Source organism: Amia ocellicauda, chromosome 8, assembly GCF_036373705.1.
Source record: "Amia ocellicauda isolate fAmiCal2 chromosome 8, fAmiCal2.hap1, whole genome shotgun sequence".
Lineage (NCBI taxonomy): Eukaryota > Metazoa > Chordata > Actinopteri > Amiiformes > Amiidae > Amia > Amia ocellicauda.
Window position 1 is genome coordinate 30,241,287 of NC_089857.1, and position 26,832 is coordinate 30,268,118.

Below are 26,832 nucleotides of genomic sequence, written 5' to 3' on the forward strand. Positions count from 1 at the left end.
AGACCATGTGCTTTTCTTGATTTTGCCCTCAACATCTGCCAACTTGCTAAAATTCCGATTGCTCTCAAATGCTGGTTTAATAGTCTAATGTTTTGTGGCATTGAATTTTGATGTGTCTTCATGTTAACATTTTGGTAAATTAAACCTTATTACCTCAAATTGACATCCTCATATACTCAGCCCCTCAGAAGACATGATATGGATCTTGTAAGGTGCAGAGTTTGGTCCAGAATTCATAGCAATTTCTCTACCCAGCTGACCCTTCTATCTTTTTGATTGGCTATATTATATTTTATGTATGGTTTGTGATTCTGTGTGGCATGTGCATCAGTTATTGCATCAGAGAATTAGTTATTCTCCATGCTTATTAACAACTCCAACTATTCTTAATAGACCTCAAACCTCATGAGCAGTATGAGTACATGAATAGCGAATTCACATTGCACTCTGCCCTTTCACCCAAAAGCATTATAAGGCGACCTATAAAAGAATATGTATACTTACTGAAACTGCGAGTGTTTGTTGGCATGTTAGTTTGCATGTCAAATTATAACCAAAACTGAAATGTCAGCTGAGATTTGCACAGCATTCTTTGAAAGGGTGCAGAGCAAGAAAGATAGAACATGAAAGAAAAATTAAGAAAATGCAAACATGTAGATTTAATTGTTATTCAGGTTCCTTCAATTGGCTGCTCCAAGCCAGCACTGCAGCTCTTGAGGCAATAGTGGGGGAGCTCTTATGAACAATTAAAAATAGTTTTTGAAGATTAGTTTAGCATGGGTTACTTTAATTTTGAATCCTCTTTTAAGATCTAATACTCAAATTAAATTAAATGTAGTTTCTTATATTCTTAATTAGATTCAATAGTAGATAAGCAGATTGGCAACTCTTGTAAATACCAAAAGTTAGGGAAGAGAGCGAGAAATGTTACAAATTTTTGGAAACCAAAACAAAATGAACCAAATGTTGGGTGAGTAATGTAACCTTTATGTAACTATGACCTCTTAACTAAGAATGCTTAAAGATGACCTACTAGAGAAAGCAAGACGACCACGGGGCATTTTGTGCTGAAGGTCTGATGTTGGTTGCAGGGTGACAATGGCTCCAGCCTTCCGTTTGACAATGAAGCCCAAAGCCACTGACAATATGACGCATCTGATGGTGGATTTCTCCCAGGAGAGGCTAATCATACAGGGGCTCAAGTTTCTGCCAGGTAAAACAAAGGCTTTTCATACGCACATTCATTCTTTCATATTGGATAGTGTGCGTGTGTGAATAAATCTTTTTTTTTTTTTGTTTTGAAATGCATTCATTCATTGGCTGTGTTCTCTTGTTTAAAAAAATATATATATTTTTTTTTTATTTTGTGACCTTCGTAATCAGATGTAGAATTAATGTAAAAGTGAGGTTATTTGTTTAGTATGAATATTTAATATAGTAAATGTCACAGTGAATAACAGTGCAAGGATGTGTTAGCTGTGAGCCAAGTGCTCTGGGCTGACTGTATTCAAGAGCTTTCACCGCAATCCGTAGAAATAATAACAATCCTCTTGACATTCACATTCTCAAAGTGGAACAAAACCTGACTATTGCCAACCAGTACTGACATAAAATGGAAATTCTGGCATTGTACTATTTCGATATACATGCAGTCTTACTGTTTATGAAAAGCAAGCCCTTTGTGAAATTGTATCGTATTTCTAGAGATCAGAGATTACTAGATTTGAGTTGTTTATTTGTTGTTTTTAATCCTGCCTTGGTCAACTGTCAATAGTCAGAGCCCTGGGTCACCTACACCGATTACAGTTTACAAATACAAACAGAAATCCCTTAAGTATTTGCTTCAAATTAAAGAAACTTAAATAAACAACAGCCCCCTATAGCTTACCTATTACAGACATTTTATTTTTGTCTTTATGGGATGTTTCATAGATAAGAGAGTAGGGAAAAATAATGTCTGTAACATTTAAACCATTGCATGTTATACATTTAATGAAAATGTACAAAGGAGCAGTTCGTGTCATAACCATTCAGCTCCTTCAGCTCTGTGCTCTCTGCATCAGGCCTTTGCACTGCTGGAAGCCTTGCCATTGTGAATGAGCTGAAGGGCCTCCTGCTTTAGACAGCTCTGACACACACTTGTAGATTGCCATTGAACCAGCACGGCCGCAGCTGACGGTGCCCTACTGTTGCAGAGAAAATCATGGCGCGTAGCGAGCCGCTTTAAATCACTGATATCATCCATGGAATCTTTTTGAGAGGTTTAGCCCAGGTTTAGCCCTCCTTCCTCCTCATTGAAAAAGAATCAACCCCATACTCTTTTCCTTCCCGTTTCTTTTCGCAGCAGTAACATGGAGCAAAGTTTGCTTAATTCGCTGTTATAGATTTGCTAATGTTGCTGAATCATCTTAAGTTTAAGTTTCCAAAAAAAAAGTAAGCAGTATAGATTAAGCTGAAGTCAGACATTGTGAGCTGCATTGCAGTTCATTTAGAACGGGAGCCTGAGATGTCACAACCTTGGACCTGGTGCGTTGCTTATAGAATTTGTGCATCTGTCTTACTAACTAACCTAAAACACGCCTTGAAGCTGAGGGCATGGGTTTCCCTGGTTTTCTTCAATGCTTTCACCTCAAAGCAGTTCCCACAGTCACAGTGAATGTGAAAGGATTTTGCTTTTTAACTAGGTTGTTCCAGTGTTGGAAATCTACTATTGCATAGCTAACTATAGCGATTGAGTAGGTGGAATCTCAATTACAATTTAAATTTAACTCATTTCTGTGATTCCTCTAATTGCACTTTGATGTATTAGACTGTCTACACTTGGACTACAGTTTCCTATAAAGTTGCTACTTTGTTGATAAGGAGGTGTGCTATTTAAATTGCCTTTCAGCCAGCACTAAATTACAGCTTGACAATTAAGGATTTTTACTTCTGGACTGTGCTTTGTCTTTCTGCTTTATTGTTTGATTGTAATGTATTGGGCATAGTTATTTAAATCGTATATCACACAATTACATTGTATTTTAGTAAAGAAAAGCAATCTGATATTTGTGCATGGTGAAAGTTTTTTAGTGTCCATGCCAATAATAAATGCTGTTTCTTGAGAGTTTCTAAGTCATAAATAATCCTTCACAATGGATAAGTTAAAAATCGGAAGAAAACGAAAGCAATTGCTGTGGGCAACTTGATTTGAATCTTAGAAGAAAATAGTTTGAAATGTTTTGCATTTATTAACTAGCTAAGACCAAGTTTAGGTTTCTAAGTGTATTCTTATACTTGAGGCTGCACGTAAAATCTGCCTTTCTGTTAACATGCATCTGACCTGTCTCTGTTTCCTTTGTACCATATGCCTCCACCAATAATTCCCTCTGGTCCCTCAATGGCTTGGTGATATATTCAGGGGGCCTCCTGTTCTCTCACTCAGTCTGAATGGAGTTCCTATTCAGACTTCTTCTAAGCATTAAACAAAAAACGCCTTTCTTTTAAGTGATTTCTGAGCGTGAATCAAGCTAGCTGACTCCCTGTTTAACACTGTAGATGGACGGGGGATAGGGGGGTTGTCTCCATGGAAACCACACCAGCTCTCCATGGACTCGTCTCAAACATTTCAAACAGCCCAGGAATGACCAACTAACGTCAATGGAAACTGACATTTTTGCAGGGACTTTTTGGAATATATGCATCTATATAGTATAGATCAGGGCACTTTTCAAATATGAGTAATATTTGGATCCCTATTAAGTGTAATAAGTAGTTGCCCCGTTTGAGGAAGTTATTTCTGATTAATGAATTTGGAGATAGCACACAACCATTTTCTGAAATAATTGCTCCAGCTGAAATGTATTATGAATTTCAAGTAATTCTTTTAAATGGCTACTATTTAGGTACAACATTCCAGTACAATTCATAGTCTGCATTTCTATGAATGAGCTTTTCTGTTATTCATGCAGCTCCATTAAGACTGGGGAATACAGGGTAATCTGGACATCCTGAAGTTTGTTTGTGTGGCCCTTGGTTTCTTCAATGGCAGCCTCCAGTATCTTTTAGAAATGTCTTCTGGCAACCACCTGTCTAATGGTGTGAGGTCACTGCTCTTGTGGTAATAAGACATCTGTTCACAGGAAGGTGTCACTCTGAAAGTACTGCATGTGCATTGTATGTTTTAAGTTTTTGATGCATTTCATAAACCTTATTAATAATATGAATACTTTGAATATTCTGCCATTTACATAAAAATAATCATAATTTTTAACTTCTTATTTACACTTTGTAGGATATTTTCAGATAAGTTCAGTAGAAGAGAAGAATACTTTCTAGACCGCATCCATTAGCATCTGAAAATGGACCATCTTAAGTTATTTTTCTACTCTTTTGAGTTTTTCAATAATACATATTTTCTTCTACCTCTAATTCCAAGGGTAATAAATGGTCTTGGACTTTGAGAAGATATGTTCTCCTTGTTTTTAAATGTATTTGACATGTATTTAATATATTTCCTCAATTCCATTTCAGTCCCAAAAGCTCCAGAAATTGACACTGCAGACTGTCTTGTGGCAGACAACTCAATAACAGTAACATGGAGAATGCCCGAAGAGGACAGCAAGATCGATCACTACATTCTGGAGTACAGGAAGACCAACCATGAAGGGCTGCCCAGGGTCAAGGACGAGCGGTGCTGGGAGGTGGTGGATAACATCAGAGCCACAGAATTTTCTTTAACAGGTAACCATGTAGTTAAAGATCTCCAGGCAAAGGTGTACATTTATAGTTAGGTGTAGTAGTAGTAGTAGTAGTAGTAGTAGTAGTAGTAGTAGTAGTAGTAGTAGTAGTAGTAGTAGTAGTAGTAGTAGTAGTAGTAGTAGTAGTAGTAGTAGTAGTAGTAGTAGTAGTAGTAGTAGTAGTAGTAGTAGTAGTAGTAGTAGTATAAATCCTTGTTCATTTTGCCAAAACCATCCTTTGGCTGTTTGACTGCATTGATGTTAATGATGTTAGATTAGGTTTCCTGTCACCAGAAAGAATAGAACACCCCAAAAAACTTTAATTCTGCTAAATATTCATGATTGAGTTTGCCTAGTTTGTTTATGGTAGACTGAAAAAGCTATTGTAATTAATGCAATTTGTCTTTCAGGTTTGAAGTTTGATTCCAAATTCATGAACTTCCGAGTGCGTGCCTGTAACAAAGCTGCGGCGGGGGATTACTCCGATCCTGTTACGTTGGAGACCAGGGGTGAGCCCTGTGACAGTTGTTGTATTTTGCAGGATTTTAAGCCCATTCTATTTCACACACTTATTCTATCTTCTCTGTCATGTTAGTTTTATACCGATGCAGAAGAAATTAAGACTAGGAACACCCCGGTTAAACTCGATTTATGTTTTTTTTTTTTTTTTTTTTTTTTTTTTTTTTTTTATTGTCGAGGTTTGGAATGTAAAATAGATTTACCACTGCTAAACCCCAGCTGATTGCCAATGTGTGGCAATCAGATCAAACCCCTGGTCCTCATCATCCACAGGGATTAGAGAGGTCTGAGATTCTCCCTGTTGTTCCCAGAAAACACTGACTATTCAGTATTACAAACTGTCCATGCCTTACTTCATAAAAATACAAAAATGAATCCAAGACTATAACCGAATAACTCTTCTCTGGTTTCAAAACAGCATTTAACTGCAGTTTTGATTCAACATCCTCACACCTTAACCTCAAGGTAGAAGAGAGGTGTGTGGAGTGGGATCCAGCTGGGGGGAAAGGCCTCGAGAGCAAGATAAAGGGCAAGGAGAACAAGGGAAGGTGAGCATGGCATCGTTTGAATCCTGTCACTTTGGGTTATACGGAGTCTTAGTATTGTTACTTGGCTCACAGAGAAAGAAACATTAAAGGGAAAAAAATGGTATATATAAAAAAATAATCTCAAGGATGCTACACCCCAGTTATTTTCAGTTTAATACGATCTTGTTAGGGACTTCACAAGAGCTTATTCAGTTTTAAACTACACATGCTGCTATTAACTACCTCATGTGCTTTAACTCGCCAGACAATACTTTTATTGCAGGGTATCACTGCTGAACTTTGCACTTTAATGTTCCATTTCTTCTAGCTTTGCAGGAAAGTGAACTTTGTTTTATTACGTATACAGGTCACCCTTTGTCCATAAGCCCCTTCGAGGCACATGAAAACCGACTTTGCAGTGTATCCTGGGTAAAAACTGTATCGGTTGTTACAGGGGGGGTTGTTCATCACTAATGCATAGGTACTGTCAAATTAAAGCAACGTCTCCTTGGGTCTCATTCAAATCACTTTCTGCTAGAGAGTTAAGTATTCTTTCCTTTGCGATGGACACTCGAGCCTCTTATGTTTTATTAAACACCTGCTTTCCTGGTTTTGGCTTCCACTGACAAACTAATTACAATCCCCCTAGTGCATCTGAAAGGGTCACATGACGTAAGAGATCATCATTGGTGCTTCTTCAATACCCTCTTTAATAGGACCTTCTCACTTACCTAAAGGAATGGCCTTAAATGACTTTGGATTCCAGCAGCATTCGAGAACAGTAAGGAACACTACCAATTAGAAATCCGCTAAGGCAAAGATGAAACTGGCATTCTACACGTGGCCTCATCTCGTTGGGAATGTACCAGCATTGATATTGTTATTATTACTTATTCCATTGTGATGGCTTTAACTCTCCGTAGACCCATCAAAGTGCTTGTTAACCCATTGCTTGTTTTTGTTTTTGTCCACTGACAGCGGCCATGTTCCCAATCTGAAGAACACTTCAAGGTGATCCTGTGCCTCCTAGCTGTAGGACTTAGCTTAGTTCATGGCTGCTGTTACAGTAGCTTGTACAATAACCACAATCTTTCTCAGTTATCCAAACTGCTTTTTACTCCAGTCTTTATCAGGTTCTTCAAACTTTTTCCCTCACAGCAAATAATCTTTTGGCTGATTTAAATGAATGCAAAACCAAACTCTTCCAGTCAAATGGTGCACATTATTCAAATTCTAATTTATTTCTGCTATAAACATGATTTAAAATACTCCAACCACTCTGAAAAGGACTGGGTAAAAGATGTTTGAATTATGAATTGTGTGAAAGCACTGCTTAATGAGGCAGTCATTTATAGATGGAATATAGTGATTGAAGGAGTAGCATTTGTCAAGTACTTCAAATTAAATGTTTTTAAAATGCACACACACATTTTAAATTGCTCTCATATTGGATTTTTTTTTTTTTTTTTTGTGACATATTGCTGTACATCCACAGGCTGATGGAAACCTGTTAGGGCAGCTCCATCTATAAATGGCCATTGTTCTAATTTAGTTTCTCTTTAATTTAGCATTTTCTTCCTTTCTCTTCCTTTCCTTGAACATGGTGACACAATATTTCACCTACTTTCACCATCCAGATTTGGGATGAATCGGCTTATAATAAAAATACAATATGGTTTAGAAATTTAATTGGTTTGATTTTTTTTTTTTTTCATGCTTGCATCCAATGCTTTTGTGGTGAGTAAGAACTGCTTTGTTTATTTTATACAACAAACTCTATTTGTGTATTCTAGTCCATTGAATGCCACAAATAATCATTATTATCAATATTGCAGTAAATCTGCCAATAGATAGATATCTACATTTGGTAATTAGATTAACATAATATGTAATAATAAAAGTATGATTTAAGAGCATAGGTGTAGCATTCAATGGTGAAAAGAATCCTAAACCAGTGGGGATGCTCTTTGCCCACATTATACATTCATTTCATTTTTTATTTTTTTTTGTTCTTCACACGTCTCTTCTCTCACCCTTATTGTTGCTGTCAGAATACAACCGATATGCCATGTCTTCATAATCTACTCTAATGACTTGCCCTGAGAGTCAAAACAACAAACTAATGGGCTCCTTTCAAGAGAAATCGGATGTTGCAGAATTCTGAACCAATATGATTGTCTTTCACGGATACAGCAGCTGCAGTAACAATAAAGAAAGTTGCAGTCATCAGCTCCTTTAGGCCCAGAACACTTTAAACTGTATAATGATGTGATGGCTTGTTGTGGATACACAAGTGTGCCAGATTTTAAGGTTTTGGTGCAACCATACACAAATAAAACTGTTGTAATAGGGCTGTATCATCATAGCAAACTGATGTATTTTCAGTGTAGTGATTCAGCAGATCTTTTTGATTTGTTTAGACATGAGAGCTAATGAAAGGGAAGGTGTGGACAATGAAAGCCCCTCCCCCCTTACTCTCACACTCACTCACTTATTCATTAGAATATCCCATTACCCAGGGCGCCGTTTGGTACTCAGCTGTTCCTTGTCCTCCTTGCCAATGTGAGCTATGCAGCAAATGGGCTCTTGAGCGGGCACAGAGGAGTGGGCCTCACCCGGCACCTCAGTACAGCTGACACCCCAGAACTGCTGCTGCTGCAGCTTCAGAACATTCTTAGCAAAGTTGACATTGAAAAGGAAAACAGTCAAATATATGCATTACAAAGCCTATTGCGTAGCAGCTACGCTATGAATTACTCTTGGCTCACAAACGCATCTTGAATTTCTTATTTAAATTTCTTATTGCTATTTATATTAGTATTATGCATCAATGTTTTGTCAAAATAATCATCACACTCAAATTAATTTGTAATGTATAATATATTAATACATTTTATTTTTATATGGCATCTTCTATATGGACGGTAGCTTAAATAGTATGAACTGATGTAGTGACACGTTTACATTTTGTATCAAATGCAATTCCAGTACTTTGGGTTAATTTCTTTATCCAAGCCTTTAATTATAATGTAAGTGGCTACTTCCCTTCTAAAATCATTATTAGCTGGTTTGCAAGCCTAACTGCTGATTTGTGAATTGCAACTAATTTGCCTGGTTTCTCAGCTTTGACTTCAATTAAAGGCACTGAAATTTGGTTGCTTGTAAGCTTTTTTTGTTGTTGGTTTGATTCTGGTTTTATTTTTGTTCATATTGAAACCCACAACAATTTTCTAGTTTATATGTTTTTATATCCGTTAGTTCTAATTACAGTAGCATCACTGTTTTGATTCATAACTTCCTTGCACTTCTACTAAGCATATCAAATGTATACACATATTTATATATTTTGAAGACCATAGTAGATAGTCTCAGTCTTGATTCAGTTTACCATTTTTCTCTTTCACTGTCATGCTCCAGTATTATATACTTAACTACTATGCCATACTACATTTCCCTGTAAGAATGTGTTCACTTATTGAAGCCATTCACTGAAATCATTCAAACAAGTCCAAAACTAAACTAGACCATGTTTGGAGCCATGACTAAGAAAAATATATGGGCACTATTGCTTTAACAATTTAAAAATAGTATAGATTTCAATGTCACCATTTACCATTGACACGGTAAATCTTTACAACTTCAACATGTGTTGTACATTATTGATTCAGATGCACTGAACTGCATGGTTATGTAACTTGATACAGCTACACAGCGAAGTACATCAAGCTAACTCCGTTTTTTAATCTGTGTTGTCTATAGAAGTGGTACCCCGTCTCCCAAACGAACCTCAACCACCACACGGCCACCAGCAGTCAGAGGAAGCAGGGATCGCTTTACTGGGGAATCCTACACTGTATTGGGTAAGCAAAAATAAAAAATACACTCCTATTCCCTAGAAAAATACTGTGCTCTGGCTATCAGTACTCCCAGAGCAACCTTTAGTAGGAAGTGTGTCATTCCTTATGAGCTTATGTAGCCGAGACCTCAGTGAGTGTATTTTTGTGTGCCCTCTGTTCAGGTGACACTAGCATAGAGGCTGGACAGCATTACTGGGAAGTGAAAGCTCAGAAGGACTGCAAATCCTACAGTGTGGGTGTGGCCTACAGGAACCTTGGGAAATTCGACCAGCTAGGCAAGACCAACACAACCTGGTGTATCCACGTTAACAACTGGCTGCAGACCACCTTTGCTGCCAAGCACAACAACAAGGCGAAGAGCCTGGAGGTGCCTGTTCCAGAGCGGATGGGCGTCTACTGTGATTTTGATGGAGGTATTGCTTGTCCATAGTTTTCGAGGCTCATTACAGCAGATATTTAGAGTGATTTCCCTCATAAAAACTTTCTATAGTAAACTATGGATAAACCCCTGGTCATGTTTAAGTAAAACCATGGAGAATTATAGTAAATTATAATACAAACCATGAAAAAGCATTTATTATTTAAAAATATATTTTGGATGTTTTAAAAAACAATCAAACAATAATAGGGACAATGACACGACATTAAAGTATCAGATTGTTTTTTTTTTTGTTTTTTTTTTTTTTTTTATCCTGCAACCTCATCCTAATCCCACTATACCAAATTGCATACAAAAGAAAGCTGAATTTAAAAATGCATAACAAAAAATCTAATTTTAATATTGATTATTCTGCCTCTTAGTACAAAATAGATGCAGTTAAAGAAAAACCTATAACACTGAAATTGTCCTTGTAAGCAGAACAGGAAAATGTCAGTACATAATGAACATCTATAAAGTCTTCTAAACTCTTTTCTGTGGCCAGTTCAGTCCTTGGGTAGTGCCACACCTGAGAGACAGAGCCCTTTACCATCTGATAAAAACTGCAGACAGCTGGTTTTTGTTACATGTCAGTAATACAATTGGAGTCTGGACCCTGGAATCGGAGAAAAGCCATCGGATACCCTGAGGTTGGATTTCAGCCTTTGTGTTCATTCTACTCATCGGTCATTGTGGTGCCCGGCATATTGTTTTAAGGTTTTAGTTTCAGTTTCTTTAGGACTGAATTTGGGCAACGCACTGCCCCGTATGGGTTATCTTAACCTGACAGTTAACTATCAGTATGATATAGGGTTGGACAGCATATTAAGATCATGGCCCTGCTGTAGTTTTGAGTGTGACATCACTAAGGTGAACTGCATTGGGCATTGGACAGGTTGAACAAGCTTGGACTGGGCTTGTGACTGTCTGCTCTCAAAACTATGAAAGAAGAGTAAGAAGCTAACCATGTGCCAGTCCAGTTCCTTTTACTGTATTCTGCTGGGAGCAGTCAGACATCTCACTGATTACTGTAGAGCATAACAGATACTTGTCGGGTTTTGAATGAACGGGCTTCTAAACGGGTGAGAAATGGCAGTGCTGCTCCTGGATTTTTGTGTGAATCTATTTGTATTCCTTGTTTTCTTAGGTCAGCTCTCCTTCTACAATGCAGAAAGCAAGCAGCTACTTCACACATTCAAAGCTAAGTTCACCCAGCCGATTGTACCAGCCTTCATGGTAAGTGCAGTAGAAGGAAGGACCCCGTCTTTGTATTTTGTCACTTGGTGCATTTGACTAGAACACCATGCACACCAAGAGCAGGTCTCTCCTTTTCAGATAGCGGCTCCTCAGGATGCTCCTAACAAACTATGGCTGTTCTGGACTACGGGTAGCATAATTGCTTTCCTCTTAACTTCAGACATTCAACAGGAATTGACATTTAGTTCTTGATGGGTACATTTAAAATTGTAATTGTCGCAAAAAACAGGTTTGAAGTCATTTAAAGGCACACAACAATGAGTGGCATGACTACAATGTGTGACTATAAAGAACCTGGAAAGCTATTCAGTGTTTACTTAAGGTGGATCTGGCAGCACTGGCCTGTACTGTACAGAATGGTTGTACTTTCAGAGGGCACAGGGTTCATTCTAAAATTTAATTCAACAGATGGGATTACAATAAATGTATTCAGCAGAGTTTTGAAGGGTGCTGTGACCCAGTGAAATGCCCCTTATGTTTTAATATGTATAGTTTAGTCCCATTAGCACTCTATTATAATCTATTATAGGAGACACCAGATGCCTTTGAATAAACCATTAGTAACTATTTAATTATTAATATGAATTGATAAGTTATAAGTTAAATACCAATGTCTTGTTCTGTTTGAGGGTTTGTTAAATGTCTGTTTTCTAAATCTGACCTCACTTGAAGGTGGAAAATGAAGGTTAATTACTAAGCCTCCTAGGCTCATTGTTCACAGTTTCCAAGTGGATGTGGGGGTGGAGGGGGGTAATAAGAAAGCTAAGCCGAGTGTCACAACACTGTCTGTGAGGACTTTGTGTTGTCAGAAACAGTCCCAGGAAAATAAAGTAGTGAGACACTGAGACAGGTGCTCTCAGTAAGAGTTATATTGTATTCCAGCTATCTTTGATTTCCTGCAGGCCTTCACAGCCATCTGTCTTGCATTTACATTTAATTAAAAATAATTTAAAATCAAAAATTTTAAAGTAAATTTATTTTAATTTTAGATTTAAAAAAAAAAACAGAAGAAAGTGAAAGCAACATGAGCATCTACTACATTATTGACATTCTTTGGTTCCTACTTGGCTGATTGATCTACACAAATTCTTGTAGCTGTTGTTCAATTACCAGTGTCCATTACCTCACTCGGTGTCCTTCTGTAGCCCTCCCAGTAAACCCCATCCCCTATGTTCAATATTTATTTTGTGCAGGACTGTATTTTAAGTCTGTGTGTGTGTGTGTGTGTGTGTGTGTGTGTGGAGAATTCATGTGTATTGTTTTTTTACAGGTATGGTGTGGGGGGCTGACTCTGTCAACAGGGCTGCAGGTTCCCAGTGCAGTGAAGTCCTTGCAGAAAACAGAGAATGGCCTTGGTGGTTCAGGTAGCAGTCTCAACAGTATGCCTCACTAATGGGCCTGGCAGAATATGAATCCTCCTTCTCCTCCTGTGCAAGTGTGCTCTTCCTGTCAGCTCCCAAAATGGAAGGCCAGAAACCCGAGCCCTGGGAAGCCCATGAAAACTGGCCCAGATCTGCTGCTGTAAAGGCCTGGCTGCCTTGTGCTGTCATCACACTGAAACTCAGTTACTAGGAGTTTTTGTCTTTCGTTTGTTTTCTTTTCCTTTTGGAATTTTACTGGGAATTGCTAGAGACTTAATCAGGGAATATAGCTGAGTGCACTTCTTTATTATTTTTGTGTTGTAGTTTGAATGCCGGATTGAAATCTCACTGATCACTGGATTAAGGAATTTTGTGCTTTTGCAGCTTCCACTGTAAGAGCTTTTTTTTTTTTTGTAAGTATGTGAATATGTGTGAGTGTGTGTATGAGTGTGTGTTTTAAACAAGGCTAGGAATTGTTCCTGGACTGATGCTGATGCTACTTCAACACACCACTAAAGAAATAACCTGCGCCACTAGCTTTTGCTGAATTGCAGACTCGGAATATATAAGTGGGGATGTGTATCGGAAACCACTGAATACTGCTGCACTCTGTATTTGCTGTTTAAAGCTGCTCTTATGCACTCCCATTGTATGATAGTCTTCACAAACCTCTGCCTCACATTTGCAGTTGATGGACCTCTCTTGTTTGGGATACAGACTGAAGATGCAACTGCATATGGACAGTTGTTTTGACAAGTCCTCCTACTTCTGCGTCATGGGCCCTGCATGAACTTTCTAATACCCTCTCCTGTTTCTATGAATTTTATTTTTGAGTGCTCTGGCAGACATGACATTGTATGTCTTAGGTGTGAGGTGAAAAAGCAGGTGTGTGTATGATAGTGTAAGGCATTTGACCAGCTGCAAAACGTTTACACTTTTGTTTTAGGTACTTATCAGTAGGAGCAGCATGATCACTCATTCTTCTCACCATCTAAGGAATGCTCAACAGCAAGAACACTCCACTTTGGCAAAGGGTATGCATTGTCTGTGGCATCTCCTGACCCCTGGTGTAAATCTGGAAGAACTGCAGTAGAAAAACAGCTTTCCTCACTATAGTGAAGTAGCAACAGAAAATAAAGCTAGGCCTATGAGGAATCAATCAATATCTTGTTTTTTATAAGGGGATGAAATGTTTCACATACACCAAATTAAATAGGTTTTTATTCTAAAGGCAAATCATGTATAAAGGGATTTTCACATTAAGGGCAGTAATGAGGACTTCACGTATCACAGACTGTAAGTTAAGTGCCCCCATAACTTTTGCACAACAGTCTACACTTATAGATGCACATGAAATCTGCAGTGTGTGTCTTACTATGCTGAGCCATGTCTTTCAGTAAGCACTAAATCCCAATGAAAGTGCAGAATGTGTTCAGCAAGAACCTCAACACCATCAACCAAAAAATATCTGCATATTTGAACACATTATAGTAATTAAAACACTGTATTAAATATCCAATCCATTATAATGATTGCACACCAGTGTTTCGGGTCATTACTGTAATTGGGAATTTTCAATAAAGGGCTGCGTCTGACTAGTGTTGTGTTTTCCAGTTCACGTTCCAAAGGATTTTCCCTGAGACTTTAAATGTATATTATGATTTTTTTTTTCTTACCTCGCTTTTAAAGAGAAATTAATACCTGTAACACAGGATGCTGCTGTACAAGACCTTTTAAACCCAATGAAGAACAACTGAGTAGAAATGTGTCTGAAGACTTAACCCTTGTACAGAGAACTATGAAATAAAATTACAAAATATGTTTGTGTTTGGGTGTCATTACTGTCATCAAGTTATATTTCGTCACTTAATAAATTATGTTTGGACTCCCATATAGAGATGATCCCCTTTTCTTATATAACACTAACACTCCCATCAATGTGAGGCTTGAGCATTAAATTTAAGGTGTGTACCCCCCCCATTATTGGTCCTAACGAGAACAACTTTTACCCCAAACCCTAGTTAATATAAAAAAGTAAAAATTTGGCCAATTCACTTCCTAAGAAGTCTGTTTTATTCAGTATGCAACCCTAGTCTAGCCCAACCCAAAGTCTAACTAAAGCCTGAGTTATACAGTCCAAATAACACCTATAAAATTATTAGAAAAGACAAGCACACGTTCATTGCCTTTAACAAGTGCTCTCACTCGTTCGTCCAACTGCGGAACCATGTGATTGAATATGTCCCTACCGACGCTCCGTAGTGTACGCTCAGTTCACTGGTGTGGGCGGAGTCAGCCGTCTTTTATTCAATGGAGACCGCAGCAGTGTTTGGTGGGTTAATGTAACCGTAGTGTGATAAGATCTGTAACGGATTTAAATTATTTGCTCATTTTTGCATGTCAGTAGCCAGCAATACGTTAACAAGGTATCAGTCGGGAATTGTGTCGAATAAGGTCGTATTTATAAACAGCGTTTTTCTTGTCGCATGTGTGTGGGTTCTGCGATGGAGATCTAAGATGAAGTATTGGATACATTACACTGGAAAGAGTCGTAACTAATGTGATTTGCATTACATGATACATTATATTTAGTGTTTTCTTTACCAGCTACGTTGTTGTCTGCATTTTCTTGTCTATTCGTGCTAAAGAGGTGCTAGTTATAGGTAAAGGTGAGATTACATTATGAATGCAATATTATCAACATTTCTTAAACTGCAATAGTGCAATATCATCCTGAACTTGAAGTCCTGTTTCTTCTGGTTAAGTAAATCTTTGGCCATCACTTGACATGCATTCAATCGGGCGCATTCATTGCAATTTGCAACAAGATTATTGACGCCACTGGCATTTTTCTGATGCCTGTGCAACTCGAGAGACCTGGATCATGTGTTGGTGTTAAGAAAATGATGTAGTTTAGGAAATATTATTTTCTATATGATGTGGATATGTTATCTCTGGCTCCAGTAGGTAAGGAGCATCTCTACAACAATCAAACCATACGTGTGTAACTCCATCTTTTGCATTTAGACACAGACTTACTTTTTACATACTCTGTAGTGTAAATATCAACGAGAAACCTGGAACAAACGTCAATGCAAGACAATATTGAATGTAATTGTAATACTATTGACAGTATTGTTAGGCTTCAGCTTTGGCACAGGATGTGTACTGTACTCAGTCTATTCACCTTAATAAGGAATGGGCTGCATTATCTTTAGTTCTACATATTTCACATTTAATAGAGTTCCGGTTATTTGACTCAGGATAACATTGTCTTTTGCTCACACTTCAGTGTCCATCAGTGTGGAAAAACAGTCTGGGCATTTCAAGTAGTTGACAAACGTTTGACTGATTTTCTATCGTTGAGTGTTTGATTCTTATTTTTTATATAATAATGCAATCTTCATAGTGATTCAAATATGTGCATAGCTTGTTGTGAGTATTGTGGTTTAGATTTGTATGTGCTCAGGCGGGGAGCCACTTTGGGAGCTCATCTTGGGTGATAGTTGTATTTTAACCCTGTAGGGACCAAGTCTGAAGTACCATAACGGTAGATGGCCACTAGATGCCTCCCTTTCCCTTTCAGATGAAAAATGAATCTCGGTTTCCTGAATGCTCGTTACTGAAGTACATGCATGTACTGAACTGCTTTAAAGATACACTGGACACTCAGTTCGTATGTGGCATATAATACATCACACAACCATCAGATGAAAATTAAAAATGCTGTTTTTTCACCCCAAACAGGATAAATGTTAGGTGAAGTACACAAAAAGATGCTCAAACTCCAGTCTGCTCATATACTCTCCCTTAGAGAGGGAGAAAGCGAAGAAGACTAATGCCTAGGATCAACAAGTCTGTGATACTGGCCCTTCTCACTGCAACAAGTTCAGTGTTCCTCTTGTTCCAGTTGTATTACTACAGACTGTATTTGTCAAAGGTACGATCTGGAAAAAAGTGCACGTTCTTTTTTTTAAGGATTATTATTCCTAATGTCCTTTGTCTGTAGTAAAAGCATTTAGCCATTTACAACAAGACGAGACCTGCATCTGACATCTCTGAAGATAATGTAACTGTCTTTTGTGCATACTATTTTATAATGTTATTAATTCTGTCTGCTTAATGTATTGCTAAATGGCACATTTACTTTTGACTTGTTTGTCTTGGTGTAACACTAAATATCTTCTTTTTTATATCTTTAATCTGCTGCTGCCATTTCTTCTAATGTATGAGAAGCATGCTAGAGTAAAATGACATGGGCAGACTGTACTGCTGCAACATATTTAACAACTATACTGACTAAAACATCTTTGGTGTGACCAAAGGTGTGTGCATGAGCTGAAAAACCTGTGAAAGATTAGGCATGAATAAATAATCAAGATTGGAAAGCATATTTTGTCTGTAAATCTTCTAAGAACAATACTGCAAACACACCAAATAAAGGATCTGTATTTTTATATGTTGTGCCTGTGCATGTTTAATGAACTTTAATTACTGTACACTTATACTTGGAATATTTCTTTTCATTGTCTGTTTTTGCGTTTCCTTTAATATATTCCTGACCTATTTTTCAGTATGGGGCGCGAAATTTCAACATTAAAGGCAGCCAGCCTGCAAGCGATACGCAGTGGGTAAGTGCTTTTGTATTTTGCATTTGCGAATGCACCTGTCATTCACAGCACCAAAGGACACATGAGGTCATTCTAGCATCTAAACCAAGGCGTTCTGAAACTGAAATGTTCATCTTCTCAGTGTGTGTTTTATTTGGACATGGATGGAAAACAAATTATTATATGTGTGCTGGCTAAATCAACACATAACAGGGATACTTCAGATTGCAAATGTCTAAAATGTAGTTTTACAAATTCTCTGCAGCATGTCGTCAAGAAGTTTCTTGAGCTGGTGGCCAAACACAATCTACCTGTGTATCTCATCGACCCCGTGACCCTGGGCCTGCTCCCTCAGGACTCCCAGCAGCTGAAGGACGGCGATCCCAAGGGGACCAGCTGCAAGTACCTCTGTACCCAGAGAGAGTTCACCACATTTGCACTGTTGTCCAAACTGTGGAAGTATGATGTGAGTAATAAGGGATGGCAATGTGTGGAAATGTTGTGGTTTGATAGTGAGGCCCTAAATACTGGTGTTGCTTTCTATGCCACATTCTCTATAGTTGTTTTTGTTACCATAACATCATATCATATTTGTGTGCAGGAGGGACTAAGTGACACTAAGTGCAGTCACACTTTGCTTTTTGTTACGTTCTCCACCTTGAAATGCGTCAGCTTTGAAGTGGTTTGAAAGGTTCACAGCCAAATGCATTGATGGAGCTGACTAGATGGTAATGGAGAGAGATGTAATTAGATCTGGCCTTCTTATGAATTGGGGGGAATACAATCTTAAACGTCCTTGTATTGCAGCTGCACGTGAAACCAAATCTGGTCAGGCCTTCAGCCATTTTTCTTAGGACACGGGAGCGGTTACAAATGAGTGGAGGCCTCTTTGCCCATCTAAGTCCTTTGATTGCATTCTATTAACTAACCACTCCCAGAATTTAATCTGGCCTCCTTCTTAATTCAATCAATATAAATGAGTAATAACTTTCACAGTCACACAACCCTATGTCTCCTATTTTAAAGGCGCTCCTCTTCTGAAATCGCTCTGTGAAAAAGGTTCAGTGTCTTGCTCTTGTGGCTGTGTAGGCACAGCTGGCCCAGTCAGCCACGGAGGCAGGTTTGGAGTTCCTGGAGGTGCGTGGGAAGGACCCCCGTCTGGCTGGGATGGATGACCTCTCGGGCACTGAGATCCCCCTGCACTTCGTCTTCCGCCTGCACTCCCACGCTGTCCACCTGGTGGTGTTCTACGAGAGGAGCGGGAACTACCTGTGGCACGGGCCCCTGCGTCTCAAACCCAGTGCAGACCGGAAGTTCGTGCCTTTCCGGAAGCTGGATTTCGGCCGCCAAGCCGGAGCCTTCGACAGGTGAGCTGCCTGCTGCTGGTGTGTGCAGAATGTCTCAAACAGGATTGTGGGAAGTGTTATTTTTTAATGCCGGTCTACTCTTAATAGATGCATTGCAGCTGTGGAAGGAGGAAAAAACTAACAAAATAGTCTTCTAAATGAAATTATCTTTTACTATTTTGTTTCTGCACCAGACCAGAACTTTTGCTGACCTCTGTGGACAGCCTGGACATGCGTGTCCCCAAGAACGTCTCCCGCTTCCTGGATGAAGTTGTCCATTCGAAGTTTCTGGAGTGCAGATTCAAAGAGGCTCGTGCTTTCTACCAGGTCTGAAGACTGATGTTTGATTGCACACACAGAGCTCTTTTCACTGAAGCGAGAAGTAGGATGGATGTGTTTTTCAGTTGTTGTTTTTTTCCATGTTCTCTTATTTTCCATTTTCATTTCTAAGAATGTGAAGTGTAATAAGAACGTATTAGGCACTACAGCAAGGAGCATTTATAAAGTGGTAAACTGTGCAGGGAGATGGAATACTAGAGAGCTAAGAAATTGAGAATCATTTGTATCAATTTCAATAAAGAACAGTGTGAACTAGTGTGTCTTTCATGTTCCATATAAGTGTAGTTTTATTTAATGACCAGATGGTGGCAGGCAGACATTCAGTAATTCAAAATGATTTGGGAGAAAATGTGAGTAAAACCTTTAACAGCATAATTCAGGCTTCTATGACTACAACATAGTCTTTAAGCACTGGTCCAGTATGTTCCAGAGATGCATTACATTTTGTCCATCTTTCTGTAAAGTGAAAAGCTGTTACAGAAATGTTTTAGACATTGTTTAAAGATATGATGTTTTTATCTATCTATGGGAAGCTTGCAGGTTTCATTTTGTGGCATGTTCATCAACTGGAGTTAAGTCAATTGTATAAAGCTTATTATACTGGGGGGGTTATTATTCCATGACCATGACTCACCTGGTTTCTTCTACAGCTCTACCCAGAGGATACTTCTCAGGAGGCCATGGATTTCAAGAAGAAGGCCAAGAACTTACTTCACCTGGCAGCCAGGACTCTCAACAGTCTGGGAGTGACTTTCTGGCTAAGCAGTGGCACCTGTTTGGGTGAGGAGCTTGGTTTCAAATAGTTCAGGCATCTGTTCATAAGTTAGTTCTCCTACTACTTCAATCAGTTCGGCCTTTTTCTAGTAAGGCATGCCATACTGAAATCCCTTACTATTCACTGTAAATGAGCTGAAAATGTGGTGACTAGCATTAACTTTTCACCTGACAGGAAGACTGGTTGAGTATGCTTTGGTTAGCATAGCTTAACTAGCATATAACATGCATTTTATTTTTTTAAGGCTGGTTTCGGCAGTGTAACATCATATCCTATAGTAAGGATGTTGACCTGGGGATATGGATCAAGAACTACCAGACAGACATCATCCCAGCTTTTCAAAAAGCAGGCCTTCCACTCAAGCATAAATTTGGAAAGGTACGTTTTGAAATAGTCACAATATTGAAAAGTACCATACAGTTGTATGTTTCTGCTCCTGATGTGAGTCAGCGGTGTTAAGTGTTGAAGCAATAGTGTTTTGCTCATTGCAGATTGAAGACAGCCTGGAACTCTCCTTTCAGGGTCAAGATGTCAAACTTGACATCTTCTTCTTCTATGAGGAGGATTACATTGTATGGAACGGTGGTACCCAGGCGAAGAGCGGGAAAAAGTTCAAGTGGGTCTCACTCTGTCCACCTCCTTCATGTCTTTTGAGGTTTAAGACTCTGGTGTTTGTTTTCAGCTTGATTATCACTAATCTATGACTCTTCTCCCTAAAATGATTGAGTAGGCCATGACTAGTGCTAATCAAGCTTTGTGAAACCATCCCTGAATGGTCTAAAAAATAAACCAATATAGTCAATTTTCAGTATGACACTTGAGTTCAAAACCCACTAAAGCCATTGTTGGTGTTGGTGACCATCCAAGTAAGCATTTTAAAGTGGGAAGTGCTTCAGTGAATGAACTGGATCATTAGCCCTTCAAAGTCTACATTATAAACCACCTGAAACAAATAGCGTAAATATACACCGATCAGCCATAACATTATGACCACTGACAGGTGAAGTGAATAACACTGATAATCTCGTTATCATGGCACCTGTCAGTGGGTGGGATATATTAGGCAGCAAGTGAACATTTTGTCCTCAAAGTTGATGTGTTAGAAGCAGGAAAAATGGGCAAGCGTAAGGATCTGAGTGGCTTTGACAAGGGCCAAATTGTGATGGGTAAATGACTGGGTCAGAGCATCTCCAAAACTGCAGTTCTTGTGGGGTGTTCCCGGTCTGCAGTGGTCAGTACCTATCAAAAGTGGTCCAAGGAAGGAAAAGCAGTGAACCGGCGACAGGGTCATGGGCGGCCAAGGGTCACTGATGCACGTGAGGAGTGAAGGCTGGCCCGTGTGGTCCGATCCAACAGACGAGCTACTGTAGCTCAAATTGCCGAAAAAGTGAATGCTGGTTCTGATACAGTGAGGGGAAAAAAGTATTTTGTACGTTTGCCCACTGACAAAGAAATGATCAGTCTATAATTTTAATGGTAGGTGTATTTTAACAGTGAGAGACAGAATAACAACAAAAAATCCAGAAAAATGCATTTCAAAAAAGTTGATTTGATTGATTGATTTGCATGTTAATGAGGGAAATAAGTATTTGACCCCTTCGACTTAGTACTTGGTGGCAAAACCCTTGTTGGCAATCACAGAGGTCAGACGTTTCTTGTAGTTGGCCACCAGGTTTGCACACATCTCAGGAGGGATTTTGTCCCACTCCTCTTTGCAGATCCTCTCCAAGTCATTAAGGTTTCGAGGCTGACGTTTGGCAACTCGAACCTTCAGCTCCCTCCACAGATTTTCTATGGGATTAAGGTCTGGAGACTGGCTAGGCCACTCCAGGACCTTAATGTGCTTCTTCTTGAGCCACTCCTTTGTTGCCTTGGCTGTGTGTTTTGGGTCATTGTCATGCTGGAATACCCATCCACAACCCATTTTCAATGCCCTGGCTGAGAGAAGGAGGTTCTCACCCAAGATTTGACGGTACATGGCCCCGTCCATCGTCCCTTTGATGCAGTGCAGTTGTCCTGTCCCAAACACCCCCAAAGCATAATGTTTCCACCTCCATGTTTGACGGTGGGGATGGTGTTCTTGGGGTCATTCCTCCTCCTCCAAACACGGCGAGTTGAGTTGATGCCAAAGAGCTCGATTTTGGTCTCATCTGACCACAACACTTTCACCCAGTTCTCCTCTGAATCATTCAGATGTTCATTGGCAAACTTCAGACAGGCCTGTACATGTGCTTTCTTGAGCAGGGGGGCCTTGCGGGCGCTGCAGGATTTCAGTCCTTCACGGCGTAGTGTGTTACCAATTGTTTTCTTGGTGACTATGGTCCCAGCAGCCTTGAGATCATTAACAAGATCCTCCCGTGTAATTCTGGGCTGATTCCTCAACGTTCTCATGATCATTGAAACTCCACGAGGTGAGATCTTGCATGGAGCCCCAGACTCAGGGAGACTGACAGTTATTTTGTGGTTCTTCAATTTGCGAATAATCGCACCAACTGTTGTCACCTTCTCACCAAGCTGCTTGGCGATGGTCTTGTAGCCCATTCCAGCCTTGTGTAGGTCTACAATCTTGTCCCTGACATCCTTGGACAGCTCTTTGGTCTTGGCCATGGTGGAGAGTTTGGAATCTGATTGATTGATTGCTTCTGTGGACAGGTGTCTTTTATACAGGTAACGAGCTGAGATTAGGAGCACTCCCTTTAAGAGAGTGCTCCTAATCTCAGCTCGTTACCTGTATAAAAGACACCTGGGAGCCAGAAATCTTGCTGACTGATAGGGGATCAAATACTTATTTCCCTCATTAACATGCAAATCAATTTATAACTTTTTTGAAATGCGTTTTTCTGGATTTTTTTGTTGTTATTCTGTCTGTCACTGTTAAAATACACCTACCATTAAAATTATAGACTGATCATTTCTTTTTCAGTGGGCAAACGTACAAAATCAGCAGGGGATCAAATACTTTTTTCCCTCACTGTAGAAAGGTGTCAGAACACACAGTGCATCGCAGTTTGTTGCGTATGGGGCTGCGTAGCCACAGACCAGTCAGGGTGACCATGCTGACCCCTGTCCACTGCCGAAAGCGCCTACAATGGGCATGTGAGCATCAGAACTGGACCACGGAGCAATGGAAGAAGGTGGCCTGGTCTGATGAATCACGAGTTCAAGGTGTTGACTTGGCCTCCAAATTCCCCAGATCTCAATCCAATCGAGCATCTGTGGAATGTGCTGGACAAACAAGTCCGATCCATGGAGGCCCCACCTTGCAACTTACAGGACTTAAAGGATCTGCTGCTAACATCTTGGTGCCAGATACCACAGCACACCTTCAGAGGTCTAGTGGAGTCTGTGCCTCGATGGGTCAGGGCTGTTTTGGTGGCAAAAGGGGGACCTACACAATATTAGGCAGGTGGTCATAATGTTATGGCTGATCAGTGTATGTATTATCCCAGCTAACAAATGGCTTCATATTCGGTAGCATTGCATCAAATTGGTTACCTGCATCCCAGCAGGAACAATATTGTTTTAAAGGACTGATATATTCCCATCACTATTGCGATACAAACATGACATCGGACGCTGGCTGAGAGGATCAATCACTGACAGGAGCGTATTTTCTCTGCAGGTACATTTTCCCCAAGTTTAGCCTGTGCTGGACAGAGCTGCTGGAGCAGAAGGTGCGTGTGCCCTGTGAGACGCTACAGTACATCGAAGCCAACTATGGGAAGAACTGGAATATCCCGGTGAAGACCTGGGACTGGAAGAGCTCCCCCTCCAACGTGCAGGAGAACGGCGTGTGGCCCGTGGGGGAGTGGGATGAGGTGATTCAGGTCTATTGAGCTGAACTGGGCACTGACCGCCAGAAGCAAATAGTGCTGCTAAAATAAAAATGAAAACCTTACCTGTGGGAATACATATTTTTTACACTTGTAGTATTAACTGAATAGTATTAATGTGTGTGGCTTGAATTTAATGTTAAATACCAGTAAGGTTTTACCGTCCACATATGTTTGCTTCTGAGTTCGTTTTTATTTTTTGATATCGGATGAAATTATTTCTCAGTTCAGATGATAATCAAATGTAAAACGTGACTTTTGTACTTGGAAGCAGATGCTCTGAAATGGGTTTTAACCATTAAGTACTGTGCCCTCTTTAAGTCCACTGGTCAAATGCAGATTCAGTAATCTGTAAGATCATTTTAGATCCTTTAGTAAGCAGCGATTGTTTTCAATTAATGATAGCGATACAAAAACGGTCAAACCACCTGCGGCACTGCATCCAGTCATGTGGAACGCAATCCCTGATTTGAAATTTTGTTCACCCATACATCCAGGTTCTGAGATGCTTGATATGCACTTTACTTTTTCACGCTGAACATTTTCAGAAATAATGGATTAATCACTTAAAAAAATATATATATTTGTTTTCAACTGCAGCGCATAAAACACTCACTCCTTTTAATGAGGCACCTATGTGGGTGGAATATAGAATACTGTAATACTTTCTGCTGTCTGCTTATCCATTTAAAAAGGTCCCGAAATGCCACGTGGATTGTCTCAAAGCAAGTACTGTGACACATTTAAGTCAAGTCAGTAACACACTAATCCTTCAACCAAAAAGCTCTTTTTGAATCAGAAATTAGCTACAAAAAAAACAAAAGAAAATCACTGGCAAAACTGTCTGAAGTACTGTTATCTTTGTATGAAGGCCCAATATTTTCAAGCAAATACACTTTTTCTCAATTTTTCTTGAGTGTTGTGACTGATGGAATGGTATTTTCTTCAGTCCTGACTTTTCCATCTGCTCAGCGGGAGGTTTTGCATGTTGTGTGAGCTTCAGCTTCAGCCATTGAAAAGAAAGAAAGGCCAAAATTTTGTTCCGGGTTTTGTTCGTGTCAATTCTAAACTGGGCTTCGTCACTTGAAATGTGAATTCAGTTCCTTGTGATGCAAGTGTTCAAAGTTATGGTGTGAAGAAGCTGAAATGCAAGTTTCAGGTGACTTGTTAATAGTAATTTCAGTGGTTATTGTTTTATTGTTTATTCTGGATTAAACACTTCTTTCTTGTACGTGTGTTCTTAAGAATTCCTGTAAGAACTCTGTCCTTCACTGACAGAACTGTTCAGATGGTTTCTGTTCATATCTGCCACTGTATTCCTTTGGTGTCTGCTGTTTTAAAACTGCAAGTGTAAACCAGTGTAATGTAGTGTTTTTGAATGCAACCTAAAAAATGGCATTACCAGTACCAATATACTTTATAAATGAAAGCCGTTTCAATCCTTTGTGGATACTGTCTTATTAGATATATTTATGGAATAGAACCCAGTTTTGGCTTGGTTTGTGAACACTGAAAATGAATACCTGGCTGGTACAAATCATGGAATCATTGTGGTTTAACATTTATCCATTTATTTTTTTGTAGAGACTTGGTCTCATTCAAGCTAAATATTAGCAACCTTTTTTTCTCTTTTAATTCTGTCCAGGTAAAGCAAATCTTCGAACTATGTGTTGTTGTTGTTTGTGTATTGTTTATTTATTTAGTTTTTATGGGCTCATTTAATTTTGTGCTGTGAACCTCTTGAGTTTCCTTTTGTCCCACATAGAACTGAAACCACAGTAACTGTCTGAACATATACATTTAACTCTGCCAGTGTATTATGGTTTGGGAACTTAGCTACCATGCAAAAATTGAGCACTACTGGATTGTAAGTTTATAAAGCTATTGGTATGATGTATGTTTGATATGCTGGTACTGGTAGATATTAATGTTTTTTTTCCAACATGTTTGTTACTGGGTAAAAGGGACATTTTACAAAATAATATATTTATGCTACAGTATCAAAACTAATAACTGTTTTGTTGCTTTAGATGCTTTGGAAAAAATAAATCTTATTGCACATAATGTTTGAGTTACTAGGACCAGTGTCGTAATTTACAGTAAACTATCTAAATCCTTAAGATTATCTTACATTTGTATATGTATTGTTTACAAGGGCTTGGAATTGAATGTAAATCAAAGTCCTTTTTTTTTTTTTCTGTTTTCCAAATCCATTTGAGGAGGAACAGTTTTTCGAGGTAATTTATAGAAAGAATATTTCTGTAGTTGCTCTAAATATTGAGAATGTATTGGTCTGTGAAAATGTGCTTACACAAACGACATGATAGCAATAAGGGTATGGACTCTGAACAATATTTCAATACTGTATCATTTCAGGGTTTTCTGTTATCCTTTGTGATATTCATATACCTACAGTACTAAATAAAGCAGGTCCATTATCATTCTGTCTTTACAGTCATCTTTTAACGATTATCACAATACTTAATTTTCTTTAATTCATGTATGGTTATCATTGCTTCCTTTCTAAAGCTGCCTAATGTGATTTATTGTCCAACAAATTACCACTGTGTTTCCACATCCTATTTAGCCTATATCATTACTGGACAGCAGCTGGTTTATAATATATAAAATAAATAACTTATAAATACAACATAATTGTAGTCATAAGTGTTATTCCAGTATCAAATCACTTATCCAACACATACAAATATGATTGAATTTTACAGGATTTGAATATTAACCTCATAAACAAAATCACAACATACATTGTGCAACAAACTCAGAGAAACACAGTGGTGTCTTTCAGCAGGAAGCATAAGTCTGCCGCAGCCTTGAAGTTTATGCGGCGTGTTGGGGGCTTTGAAACCTGTTCCAGCAACACTTAAGTACGTGCAGCTACTGGCACACGTAACAATAGAGCACATTTTCCCTGAACAGACTCGGGTAACCATTTAAACATGATTTTCTGTAGGAAAGAAAATGTGCATTCTTGGGCAGGCTAGTGGAAATCTTGGGCTTAGAATATGGAAACTTAATCCATTTGCTACAAATCCACACAACCTCTTACAATCTCCAGCAATTCTCTGCTTGCAGATGATCAAATATTCACAACTAATGGAAGTCTGAAACTGAGCCACTTACCAAGCAGATTGTGTGACCATCTCCATCGTGATTTACAAACAAGACAACCTTTATGGATAAAAATCAGGTGTGGGGAAATCATAATAAAACATGGATTTAATTATTATATATTCATGTTAATAAACAGCAAC

At 38.9% G+C, this 26,832-nt stretch overlaps 2 protein-coding genes across 5 annotated transcripts in view; both read left to right on the forward strand.

Annotated features, from left to right (window-relative positions):
- The window catches only part of fsd1l (fibronectin type III and SPRY domain containing 1-like), a 35,138-nt gene extending 20,660 nt beyond the window's left edge, over nucleotides 1–14,478 (forward strand). The window contains exons 6-14 of one of the 4 annotated variants that reach the window (XM_066710990.1): nucleotides 1,092–1,213; nucleotides 4,513–4,722; nucleotides 5,129–5,227; nucleotides 5,656–5,785; nucleotides 6,743–6,775; nucleotides 9,524–9,624; nucleotides 9,783–10,034; nucleotides 11,187–11,275; nucleotides 12,567–14,478. In XM_066710990.1, the coding sequence (XP_066567087.1) occupies nucleotides 1,092–1,213; nucleotides 4,513–4,722; nucleotides 5,129–5,227; nucleotides 5,656–5,785; nucleotides 6,743–6,775; nucleotides 9,524–9,624; nucleotides 9,783–10,034; nucleotides 11,187–11,275; nucleotides 12,567–12,689 (1,159 nt within the window). In that variant the 3' untranslated portion in view covers nucleotides 12,690–14,478. The remainder of the gene's footprint in view (nucleotides 1–1,091; nucleotides 1,214–4,512; nucleotides 4,723–5,128; nucleotides 5,228–5,655; nucleotides 5,786–6,742; nucleotides 6,776–9,523; nucleotides 9,625–9,782; nucleotides 10,035–11,186; nucleotides 11,276–12,566) is intronic. The other 3 variants (XM_066710991.1, XM_066710992.1, XM_066710993.1) reach the window with 3 other exon arrangements.
- A 463-nt stretch (nucleotides 14,479–14,941) lies between these two features.
- On the forward strand, nucleotides 14,942–26,001 carry fktn (fukutin). The gene is made up of 10 exons (XM_066710994.1): nucleotides 14,942–14,989; nucleotides 16,405–16,597; nucleotides 17,232–17,288; nucleotides 17,533–17,733; nucleotides 18,357–18,634; nucleotides 18,808–18,940; nucleotides 19,603–19,732; nucleotides 19,972–20,105; nucleotides 20,219–20,343; nucleotides 23,350–26,001. The coding sequence occupies exons 2-10, from the start codon at nucleotides 16,496–16,498 to the stop codon at nucleotides 23,561–23,563; spliced, it is 1,374 nt and encodes a 457-aa protein (XP_066567091.1). The 5' UTR covers nucleotides 14,942–14,989; nucleotides 16,405–16,495; the 3' UTR covers nucleotides 23,564–26,001.
- The last annotated feature ends 831 nt before the right edge of the window (nucleotides 26,002–26,832 follow it).